This window comes from Drosophila ananassae, chromosome 3R, assembly GCF_017639315.1.
Source record: "Drosophila ananassae strain 14024-0371.13 chromosome 3R, ASM1763931v2, whole genome shotgun sequence".
NCBI classification, from domain to species: domain Eukaryota; kingdom Metazoa; phylum Arthropoda; class Insecta; order Diptera; family Drosophilidae; genus Drosophila; species Drosophila ananassae.
The window spans coordinates 7,625,880-7,638,057 of record NC_057930.1 but is presented as its reverse complement, the minus strand read 5'-3'; the positions used below and the strand labels follow the sequence as shown (position 1 = coordinate 7,638,057).

At 37.0% G+C, this 12,178-nt stretch overlaps 2 protein-coding genes across 5 annotated transcripts; both read left to right on the top strand.

Moving 5' to 3' along the window:
- The first annotated feature begins 76 nt into the window (after positions 1-76).
- Positions 77-4,730, top strand: LOC26515600. 2 transcript variants are annotated; one of them, XM_032455108.2, is made up of 3 exons: positions 77-499; positions 550-2,935; positions 2,993-4,730. In XM_032455108.2, the coding sequence occupies exons 1-2, from the start codon at positions 102-104 to the stop codon at positions 2,288-2,290; spliced, it is 2,139 nt and encodes a 712-aa protein (XP_032310999.2). In that variant the 5' UTR covers positions 77-101; the 3' UTR covers positions 2,291-2,935; positions 2,993-4,730. The 2 variants fall into 2 exon arrangements, with proteins under 2 accessions (XP_032310999.2, XP_044572556.1); XM_044716621.1 differs by lacking the exon at positions 77-499 and having other exon boundaries at positions 2,325-2,935.
- A 601-nt stretch (positions 4,731-5,331) lies between these two features.
- On the top strand, positions 5,332-11,606 carry LOC6504826. 3 transcript variants are annotated; one of them, XM_014904983.3, is made up of 2 exons: positions 5,332-5,578; positions 9,216-11,606. In XM_014904983.3, the coding sequence occupies exons 1-2, from the start codon at positions 5,479-5,481 to the stop codon at positions 10,670-10,672; spliced, it is 1,557 nt and encodes a 518-aa protein (XP_014760469.1). In that variant the 5' UTR covers positions 5,332-5,478; the 3' UTR covers positions 10,673-11,606. The 3 variants fall into 3 exon arrangements, with proteins under 3 accessions (XP_014760469.1, XP_014760470.1, XP_001964831.2); XM_014904984.3 differs by lacking the exon at positions 5,332-5,578 and adding an exon at positions 6,800-7,450; XM_001964795.4 differs by lacking the exon at positions 5,332-5,578 and adding an exon at positions 8,930-9,136.
- Positions 11,607-12,178: the final 572 nt, after the last annotated feature.

The window sequence follows — 12,178 nt, the reverse complement described above, 5'->3', positions numbered from 1 at the left end:
TTTTATGAAATTTGACCATTTAAATTGAGATTAGCCATGAAATTGATATTTCCATAGATTTAATTGTAATTCTCGAAATTCTGAAGCAGTTAAGCTGAAAGATGAAACAAAATAGGGTACTTTTGTGGCTGATTCATTTTATAATATTATGTATTTTGGCGAAGGTGGCCAAAAAACGTACAGTCGATCGAACTACAGTCAAAAAAATAACTACCCCTCACCACCATTATATAAAAACCACTCAGTGTCATATACCCTATTATCCCATTATTTCCAAAATAAAAAAACACTCTGCCAGTTTAAACTGCTCCAAAGACAAGAGTTTAATCAGCAATCGATTTGATGAGAAGCTGCAGCATTATGTTTTGCAAATAAATTACCCAGTTGCTCAATTAAAATTGAAAGTAATGCGAAAAAAATTCCCTAACTTGATGGGCTACAATTGCACCTATCGGGAAATCCGAAGATTGAAGAATGCTAGTGCCGAAGAACCCATGAGGTAATAATTTTATCAAACTATATAAATAATTTTTTTATAAAATCCAACAGCTTAGGTGAAGAAACCGCCTTTGAGGATGGTTATGTGGTTCCCCTTCACATCGAAGCAATGAAAGTTATTTGCCGAAATGAACTTTCCGAGGATCTGCAAATGGACACCTTCGCCTTTGTCCAGCCCCGCAGGTCGATTCCTCTCCAAAAATCTTGGCACCGCCGACCTAGTATCATAATGCTAGGTATGGATAACCTTTCAAGGATGACCTTACGTAACAACATGCCTAGTCTGTTTGAAAATATCAAAAAGCAGGGCTGGTTTGAGATGCAGGGCTATACTAGAATAGGTCAAAACAGCTTACCAAACCTCATGGCCTTGTTAACAGGTTACAGTCCCGATACCTGGTCGAATCTTCAGTGCAAGTCCAACAAACATGGATGCATCGACTCCCTGCCCTTGATTTGGAAACGTTTCCAACGAAAGGGTTATATTACCGCCTATGGGGAAGGCAGTTCGGACATTTCAATGTTTCGCATGGACAAGTCGGGATTTGTACAAGGATTTCTGGATTTCTTTGCCCGTCCATTTGAAAAAATTCCAAAAACAACTGACTGTGTTGATAGACGAATGCACATCCAGTTTATTCACGACTATTCTGAGCAGTTCCTTAAGCGCCATTTAAACACAAAACGATCCCAATTCGGGTTCTTCTGGACTAATAAGGTAAAACAAAGTAATCACGAGGCAGATAATATTGCAGAACCCATATGGTTGGATCATTTTGTGCGCAGGAAAAAACAAAACCTATTCTCGCAGTCGATTGTCATCTTTTTTAGCGATAAAGGCCCTTCCGGGAATGCAAAAGGTCCAGACGTTCTTGCGGAAACCCAACCCATGTTGCTTATATGGCTACCACCTTGGTTTCGAGTACGCCACCCGGAAATTGTTCAAGCCCTGAGGATAAATGGAAAAAGACTGACTTCAGCCTATGATCTCCATCTAACACTGCATCACATTTTGGAACTTGGGGAGCGTTGGCCCAGAGCTGTGCGAAAACTGCTAGACTGTCCCACCTGCCAGACCCTTCTAGCCCCCGTACCCGAGAATCGCACCTGTGCCGATGCCGGAATAAGCGAGAAGCTGTGCCCCTGTGACAGATACCAGCTCTTGAAACCAAAGGACTACAAGAGTGTGCCCTTGGGAAAGCTTTTGGTAAAGAGCATCAATGAATATCTCTATCACCAAAATTTGCACGAAATTTGCTCAAAGTTAAAGATGAAGTCCATGGAGTCTGTGCATCTGAGAGTTGATGGAAACGGCACAAGTGGCAGTACTTTTCGAGTAGTCTTCACAGCCAGTCCCAACAACCCCCAGTTTTCGGCCACCACCCGATTCAGCCACAAACACAAAAATCTGGAATACATTAATGTTGCTTCAATTAATCGTTTGAATTTCTATGGAAACGATTCCGATTGCTTAAGAAATTTAATGGGCAAAAAGTTTTGCATTTGCCTGACTCGCAGAATAAAAGACATTCCAAAAACAAAAAAAAATGAACAAATTAAGCAGAACCCAGAAAATTTGAGGAATAAAAAAGCACCTCAAAAAAACACAACCAAAAATGAAGAAAGAAAATTAAACCAAACATCAAAGCGTGAGCCTAATTTAAATTTTGAAACAATTTCAAATGTTAACCCTGAAGAAGCAGGGAGAAAAGTGAAGGCGGATCTGTATAATATTCCGGATATTGATCAATTTGCGGAAATTGACCAAAAAATTGAAATTATCTCGGTCTAAACATTTGAGTTTAAAATAAATTTCAGCCCCTGGTTTATTATAGTTTTTATTTCGCATAATGAGGGTGTGTGTAACGGGTGTTTTTTTGATTTTTACTTTTTTAATTTGTACATTGGGCACTCAAGCCCAAAGAGGCAGAAGGAATAATACCAGAAGACCTCTTTTCAAACAGTTTAATAAGACTAAAAAAACAACAGAAGCTAATTCCACAACAAGCCCCTTTCTAAATATAAAAATTATTACTCCTCCCAAGATTACAGCCCCCCTAACTACAACTCTCAAAACTACAACACCCACGACTACAACACCCACACCTACAACTGCCAATAGTACAACACCCACAACTACAACTGACAATACTAAAACTGAGAATACTACAACACCCACAGCTACAAGCCCCAGTACTTCAATTTCAACTAGCACATCTTCCTCGTATCTGAATATTATGGAAGATACAAATAGAGACAATATAGTCAGCTATACCTACGACATTGAAAGGCTTGCCAATGTTATGCATTTGAGTCGATTTGCTGCCAATCAGAGTTTTTATCGACTAACAAACCATTCCCTGGACGAAAATTTCAACTGTGGCTATAAAACTATTTCGAAGACCTCTCAGGGAAGATATCAAGAGGACAGTATCAAGTAGGTAAACCAAAAAAATAAAAAAATTTTCTTATTTTAATGTTATACATTTCACAGCAAAGTAAAAGAGATTCATATCACCAATGGGGATGTACTACCCGCCAATACTGAGGCAATAATTACAAGTTGTAAAACGACAAAGGGTAAAGTTCTTCAAATAAATCCACAGACCTTTGTAAATTTGAAAAATCAAACTAAAAGCCAGATTTCTCAAAAGCAACGTCCTAATATTTTACTGATCGGTTTCAATGGAATGACACAGAAAATGATTTCATCTGCTTTGAAGGATATTAATATGGAACGTTGGTTTAAACTACAAAAGTTCAGAAGAATTGGCGAAAACTATACATACAATTTGATGGCATTAGCCTCGGGATATAGTCCTAGTAGCATTGCCAATTTAGAGTCAACGGGTTCCGTGCCTTTTATTTGGAAACAATTCAAAAGCGAAGGCTATGTCACGGCCTTGGGAGAGGATATTGCCTTCATCAGAGACTTAACATTAGATTTTGAAGAGCAGCCTGTCGACTACTACCTCAGACCCTTCCTGCAAGGAATAGCCGAAAGTGTGGAGTTACGGAATAACACTCCGAATATTGAGAATTTGCTAACATCAAACTATGTGTTGGATTATTGTGAGGAGCTCTTAACGATGTATGCCAAGAGCACGAATCCATTTTTTGGACTATTCTGGACCAAAATTTCCACCGGGGAAGCGAAAGAAAGCAATTTGGTGGACTACTTCAAGAGATTTAAACAGCTTGGTCTATTCGATAATACGATCGTGATATTCTTCAGTGATCATGTATGCAGGCCTTTTCTTAATATCTGGTTACCGGATTGGTTTAGGGAGAAATATCCCAGGATGATTCGAAATCTGGCTGTAAATAAAAACCGTTTGAGTTCCCCACACGATATATATTTAACTCTTCGGCATATTCTCGAACTGAGCAAAGATAGTCCCCAGAACTTGATAGTCCCCAGTCAAATTTTCGGATGCCCCACCTGTCAGTCACTTTTCGAGGAGATACCAAACAATCGTAATTGTCAGTCAGCTAGTAACAGTGAAAATTATTGCGAGTGTGCCAACTATGTAAAGATATCCACAAAAGACGCTCATAAATTACCTCTTGGAAAGCTATTGGTTGAAAGTCTAAATCAATATCTGCACAAGAATAAATTACAAAATATTTGTGAGGAATTCACTCTTGACAGTGTGGAATCCGTATACCAAAAAAAATCATATTATAGAACACGTCTGCGAAATTATAGAGTACGTTTTTTAACCCAACCACAAATGGGCAGTTTTTTGGCCACCGTTCACTATAATCTGATATCAAAGACTCTTTTTAATGTAAATGTTTCGTCTTTCGGGCGTTTAAACCGCTATGCGGAGCAATCGAAGTGTGTTATCGACGAGGAGACCAAAAAATTTTGTATTTGTCGAAACGGAAGGTCAGAAAGAACTGTTTGGAAAGATCCAAAATATGTTTCTAATCTTACATTAAAGGAGGAAAATGCAGCTCCGCTTAGAAAAATTTCCGTTTTAATGGATAACCTTCTGGAAAAAGTAGAGAAATTTGAAAAAAAACAGTCTTTTTTGGCGGAAAATAATCAATGAGGAAATTCAAAGGATAAGGAAATTATTGGCCACCTCACAGTCGACAACAGATCCAAGGCCAACATTTCTAGAACCCATAACTACGGAATCTCCAGAAAGCAACGAAACTCATGTCAGTGTGCATTTTAGCCTGCACTACTGAAACTTTCCACGCAATAAATAAAAAATATATAACACTGGAATCTTATCTAATATAAAGCGATATAAATCCGTTATTTAGATCTTCTTGCGTTTGTGGCAATTAACAATTTTATCTTGTTCCCTGTTTGACAAGTTGACTGGTAACAGAAAACTGTGTATCTGAAGATAGCGAAAAAAAACATGAATCAACTGTGTACATAGCCTTCTGCAGTAATGACAAAAAAAGTATACTAAAAACGTTATTTCTTTTACTGAATTAAATTTTGAGAATTTTTTTTATCTGTAGCACTCTTTGAAATTAATTTGACATCCTTAACACAGTTGCAATTTCAATTTCCGGTTATACCCAGCATGTGTACTTTTACTCTAGTCATATCGACACCATTTTTCCATTTAATGTTATGCAGACTTAAACCATTGAATAATTAAATACAAGTCTACCCATCAAGGCTCACGTGACACAACCGGGTATCCAATTAGCTGCTTATCAATTTGCGGCTGAATGTTCGGTAGACTTTATAGCAGTGTTTACTAATACATTATGATAATAGGCCGACACCGGCTATCGGTATCAGCTCAGATGAAAGAGCTCAGGCGTCATCAGGCGTCGTTATCCCAGGCCACACAGTATATATTAAATATAAGAAAAGTCGGTCGGAGGCTCACGTCTGATTAGTATTTTACATTTGTCGTTAGTTCGTCTCGATTACTTGCCAGCTACGGATGTGCTCCAGCCCTCAGTGGACGTTTAAAATATTCCCATTCTCGTACAACATTCAGAATGCCAACGAAAAATATGTTCAAACGGGGTACTTCAATTAGTCCCGGCCAATTGCATTATTATCATACGGATTTCTTCTACTCAATGCCGGACATAAACAGTGAGTTCATTTTAAAAAATTCTTTTAATGTAAACCTTACGATTAGTGTTGTTACGAAGTGTTTAATTAGCAATGAGTTCAAATGTTTCGTTCAAAATGGAAATATCAATAAATATACATAACTCTAATATACTTTAGATGTTACAAAAAATGACAAATTTCAGAATCCTGATAAATGCTGTTGATAACAATATTTATTTTATTAAAATATCCTCAGGTAATTATATTTATTCAGCTGATTAAAAAATGACTTCTCAACGCTGAACGCTGCATTTTTATATATTTACTGTACGCTGCGGAATAATATTTTAATAAGGAATGGTTCGATTTTTGGTTGATAGACATTACGCCACCCACATATTTAATCTTCTATACTAATTATTATCTTAGTCTTCAGTATAAGAATTCTTTTGCTTCCCATTGAATTTCTTTTTAAAATGGAAGGTACCTATTTATTAGATTTGAGATGTTTCTAGGGGACAATATGGGACAAAAATTCAAATTGGGAATCCTTAGGGTCTGCAATGTTTTGTTTTTTTTTTTTTTTTTTTAATTTTAATAAACTTTTTGAAATTTCTACAATACCCTCTCACATTTTTTAATTAAATGTTCATCGAATTTTTTTTATTTAGCAAATCCCAAATAGCTGGCCGAATTTCAACCAACTTGGTGAGTTTGATTTTTCCATTTCATCAAATTGAACGACTTTAGTTTTGGCCGTCTTTTCCAAAATTTTCCCTCCATCAATTTAAACTATCCAATCTGAGATTTTACTTTGAGAGCGATTACTGATTAAAGTTTTTAATCTTTTCGCGATGGTCATGTAAAATGTTCATCGGTGCGGGTTGGCATCCCTACAAAAAATTATGGTATTTTTTTCTATCCGAGTGTGGACCTATCTATTAGCCTCTCGTTCACTGTCATAGCTGAAAAACTGTTTCTGTCGATCTAAGTAGTGGTTTAATATATTTGACTAATATCTATCCGACAAATTAGCAGCCCACAAAAAAGGATCGCAGCAGTTCAAAACAAAAATAGCTTCTCTTAATTGTCTCGTTCGGTGAGTTTCCCAACACTGAAATGTCACATTCAAACGCGCGGGCTGTTCGTTTAAGAAAATTTGGAAATAACGCTCAACCCGCGCGTTTGAATGAAAAATTTCAGTGATTAGATAAAATTAGTGCTGAAAAACGCTTACATTGGAAAAAAATTTCACAGCACCGTCCGTGGTGGTTCGGGGGTTATTTATTGTATTTTATTTCTCAGATACTTCGTATCTCGTAGCTACTTTGTTTCAGTTAGCGCAGCGAAGCGCTTTGTTTCTGCCGCGTCGAGGCCGAATAATTTCGTAACAACACTCTTCACTGATAAACAAACATTATAGCCAACAAAAATGAGAGGAGTTGTTAATAGTTTTTTGGAAATGTTACTATGGTTAAAATTTTATTAAAATTATAAAATACTACTTAACAAAGAAAGATATGCGGAAGCAAAGTGCAATATAGTCGAGACAGCGAGAGAAAAGACAACCGCCTGAGGAGAGAGTGTGAGCAGGCAACAACAATTGTTGATTAAAATGTGTGTCAAAATAGAACAACATATCGCTGAAGAAACCCGTGGATTTAATTGATAATACGAAATCATGTAAAGATGCACGTGTGATTTCGTGCATTTCATGGGTGCATCCAATTAATTTTGGTTGTTTCTATACTAAAATGCTCACCTAAGCAAATGCAAAACAACAGACTGCGCCAACAGTACCGCCAACTGCATGTGAAAATTAAATAAGACACACACTTATCACCACCACCTTGACGTCAGGCTACGACAATAATACCTAGTGTAAATAAAAGAAAAAACAGGGAAAATCGCGTAAGTACCCAATACTTGAAACCAAAGCTACAATTAAAGCCCACACTTTTTATTTTTATTAAATTCCCACGCACCATAAATCGAACATAGGCAGAAAAAAGACAAAAGATAATGTTTCTACAGGTGCTAGAATTGTGCTTAAGTAAAAATTTCCAAATATTCCACATTTCACACCTCGAATAAACCCGTTTAGAAGGCGTTTTTACACCAATATTTAAGACAAATAACTGGTAAAACCATGTTTCGTTTCTATTCAATTTACCAATTTAAAGAGAAATATTCGATTAACAAAAAAGTATGCAGAATGAAAATTAAACCAAACATTACCAAAGCCATCGCGATGGGAAATCACGACACGGAGAAATGGCAACAATGGGGTCATGTATAAAAAATAATTTAGCCTTTAGTTTACTACCATTAAATGTCTATTAAATCACTTATTAATAAAAATCTTATCAATACAACCGAATCAAAGGGTCCATAAATTAGACTTATTTTTTAACAAGGAGAAACAGTTAACTGTTATTTGCAAGCTCTGCTTATTATCACTTTATGGACCCCTTATCAATTAAATAAAAGTCAAATAAATAAAGCAACTAAAAGAGATTATTGTGCCAGTTGATTAAGCTTGATACTAAAATGTGTACTTATTGTAATAATCGTCTCAATTTATTTTTATAATTTTAATCTTTTTTCCTCAATGGATTCACAGACTATCATGCTCATGGTATTTATTCTGTTCATAATCTAAAAGTGCACCACATATCAGTCCGGTTCGAAAAGCACTCGACAAAAACGTGACAACACAAAAAAAAATAGTTTCTCGTGTTTACCATAAATTTTGATAGGAATTTAGGAATCTATATATACATATATTACCCCTGATCACAACCAGCCGTTGACGTTGATAACATCTGGCTAATATTAACAGCATTCGGTGTTAAAAAAAAGGCTTATCAGCATTGACATCAATTTGTTGTTGGTAATTAGAAAAGTTCTTTGATAAGCTTACATGTGATGGGAAATATAATTTGTGCTCAATATTGAATTAATACAATATAGCATTCAACTGAAGGAAAATAGTGCTCAAATTATGAATCACCAACTTACATTTTCAAAGAATATGATTGCTTCGGCTTATACCCCAAGATCTTATTCATATCTCTCTTTTAAATAAATAGCCTCACTACCTGATTCTGCTCCTGTTCCTTTTTTGGCTTAATTAACAGCGAAATTATTTTTTTTTATCAAGCCCATCAGGTAAACTAAAATGATTCGAAGTATTGGAAGTATTGAATCGCTAAATATTAATCAAACAGACTCTGTCATTTGCCGACCCATCGATCTGAGTCTGTCAATTGGATCTTGTGAATAGCTTAGTTATACAATGGAACAATATCAATATTCGTGTCGGTTTGTTGATACAATCTCGCCTCTCACACACACTCGTCCATTCAGATAAAAGAAATGACAGGGGGTGGTGGCAGGCGATAGGCGTGAAAATCCACGGAGGCCGACTTGCCAGTCTCAGGCAGCCAGACTAATTTGATAATCGCACAATCAAGGCAGTGTACAACACACCCGACTAGCAATCAGACGTATTCGCCATATAATTTCTGTTTTTTTCCAGTATTTTGAAATCTAAAGTAGCCGAGATGCAGCCCCTAACGGAATATCACTTTGAAGGTGGCACGTTATAACCAAACTAAAAAAAATATACTTGCCAGATAATAATCTTTATCATTTTTATTTATTTTTTTTCCAGAGTCCCGCAAAATGCACGGCGTGAAGCGGGTGCTTATCTTTTGTCTGATGATTGTGATTTTGCCGGCCATCCTGATTATAATGCCACTCCATTTGCGCAAGACCGTCTTCGCGGATGTCATCTATCCCATGGCCGAGTCGGACATCATAGAGATCCGAGCCGGCATCTCCTCCATTTTCTGTTCGAAGCACACATTGCGGATGAATTCCAATTTCAATGCCTTTCAGTTACGCAACAAGCCGGAAATCTCCACGAACCGGAAGCACATTCGGTTAAAGAAATCGATGACCCTGCCGGACGACACCCTGGAGTATTGGGGCTTCTTCCTGCTGGCGGGAGCCAAGGTACGAGTGAAGTTCTGCTCCCGCTTCTATGGCTCTCGCATCCTCATCGTCAAAGGCCAAAGGGAGTTGAATCTGTGCGGCCTCACCGATCACAATAAGAACAAACAGGATGCCAAATACGTCGAAGGACACGAGGAACAAGTGAAGGTGTTTTTCGAGGACAATGTGGAGATCACCGAGGAAAAGAACAATCAGGACACTATGATGGAGCATGAGAATCACGGTGGCGAGGACTTGAGTGATAGCCCCCATTTGAATTTACATTTCAAGCAAACCGTTAGCCAACCGGAGCCAGAACCAGAGCCCAAGGGTTTTAGGAAAAAACTACAAAAAGGCAGTCTGCCCAGCAATCAGGATCATAACTTAGGATTCCACCACGCAGACCACATTCTTAATGCTGCAATACACCATAATCAAAATGACACGACACACCATCATGGATCCAAGGCTCCAAACCCAAGCGATGCACCTCACAAACAGCGACTAAAAAGACACAATAATGGCATTAAAAAATATCAAAAAAGGCAGGAGCTCTACGAGCAACTTTATAAAAGATCAAAGCGAGAGAATGTTTACGACAGGAAGTACATACACGGAGGCAATGCCATCAACTTCACCCAAACTGACGAGTCCAATTCGGTGTCCAGTTTCGAGACAGGACTGCTCCAGTGCTTCAAAGGTGATATCCTGTTGCAGGAGTTTTTTAAGCCAAACAACGAGTGCTCAAATCCTCACATAATGGACTTCTCGGCGAACACAAGTGCTGTTGCCGTGCACAGTGTGATCGAAGATGGTTACTACTACTACATCTTCTATAGCGATAATGATTATGTCCGGAACGAGCTCCACGCTGTATTCGATATATATAAGCCAACCTATCAATACTCCAATCTTACCGAGTCGCAGAGCTGCCTCAACACCACAAACTGCACCTTCAACATCAGTTTTCTGTCCGACGAGATCGTAGTGGTGGAGGTTCCAACGCGGGATGGAATCGAGCACGAGGAGGATGACATCACCAACCTGATATCCACCTGCCATCCGCGAAGTGAGATCTATGCCCTGTTCCCCATAACTGTGCTGGTCCTGATCCTGTGCTGCTCCTTCCTGTAAACCCTCTCAAATCACCCGCTTTCGTTTCCGGTGGAAGTATTGCCGAAGCGGCGGAGTCTTGTGATATTTATAGTGAGGCATCTGGGTGATATACTTATTGTGGCAAAGTGATGGTCAGCCCCAAAACGAGAGCTTATCAAGTAGCCATAATATCCAATATCGATTATACAAACGTAATGAACAGTCTGAACTATATTTTTATTTAACCAACCACTGAATATTATTTTAAACAATCGCAGTGGTACTTGTAAAGATTTTAAGCGAACATTTCGCCTAAAAAGCAAAGCATTTGAAAAATTACTAGCTCTTAATTTTAGTGGAATAAGAATCATATAAATTGTAATTATGTATAAGCCAAATCTTAACTAAGTAGTCATAAGCACTTATTTTTCAAACTCATGAACCAACTCATTTTAATCCAAGAACAATATTACTATATTTTACCTTCTGCCCTTCAATTCCAATTCTTTTCTGAAAAATTACATTCATAAGACGCACACAGGCTATTTATTCCCCCGCTCCTCTTACTTATTCTATTATTCTTTGCCATCGGGCAATGGAAAAGAGTAGCATTTTGTCTGACTTTCTGGCTCCAATTTTGAATTAGAAACAAATTTTGTTGATTTTTGTTATTTTATATTAATTCACACCATAATCAGCCTAGTCAATGCTTATTTGTTTTGTGTGCGGCCTGCTATTTTATTTTCTGATTTAGCCAGCGGGATAATGCAAATATTTACCCACAATATCTGCCTGAACGTGGCTTATTAAATAAATGGAAAATATCATTCTCATCAAGAACACGCAAAATTTCTTTTTACTCATTATGCAAACAAATATGGATACTGTAAGTGTAAATCAAGTGCCTTAGATTATTTGATTAACGTAGAATAACATAATTTGTACAAAAAAATAAATATATCAAAATCCTAAATGTTTTTTTGTGGGAATAAAAGATAGAATAATATGGGGAGAGTGTCCCCAAGGGTCCGAGCATAGAAACCGTTTAATAATTTACTAATTATTCGAGCGTACTCAACAGCTTATCTGGTATTCGTACCCATTTACTTATAAAGTGTTCCTTAACTTACCTTTTTTTGTTCCATTGTCTCAACATAATCGATTAAAAGTTGCTTATTGGAAACACTTCACAAATAAGTTGCATATGAAGATTATATAATATTACATTTAATTGGAAATTTAAAGCTAAATGGCGAAACTAATTTATTTTTTTTATTAATAATTTTATTTGAATAATAAACATAATAAAACATAATCTTTTACAGAATGCATAATCGAATCCAAACACATTGGATAATCAAATGTTTATGTAAATCCTGATCCATATATGTATGTTCTGTGTGCCACTAACTAACCAAATATTATAACTAGAAAAGATATACATAGCTTCGATAAAATAAAAGATTCAATTAAAGTCAGGACCAACTCAAGAGGGAACATGAACCACGAACCACGTACACGTACAGAGAATGGAATGACTGTCAC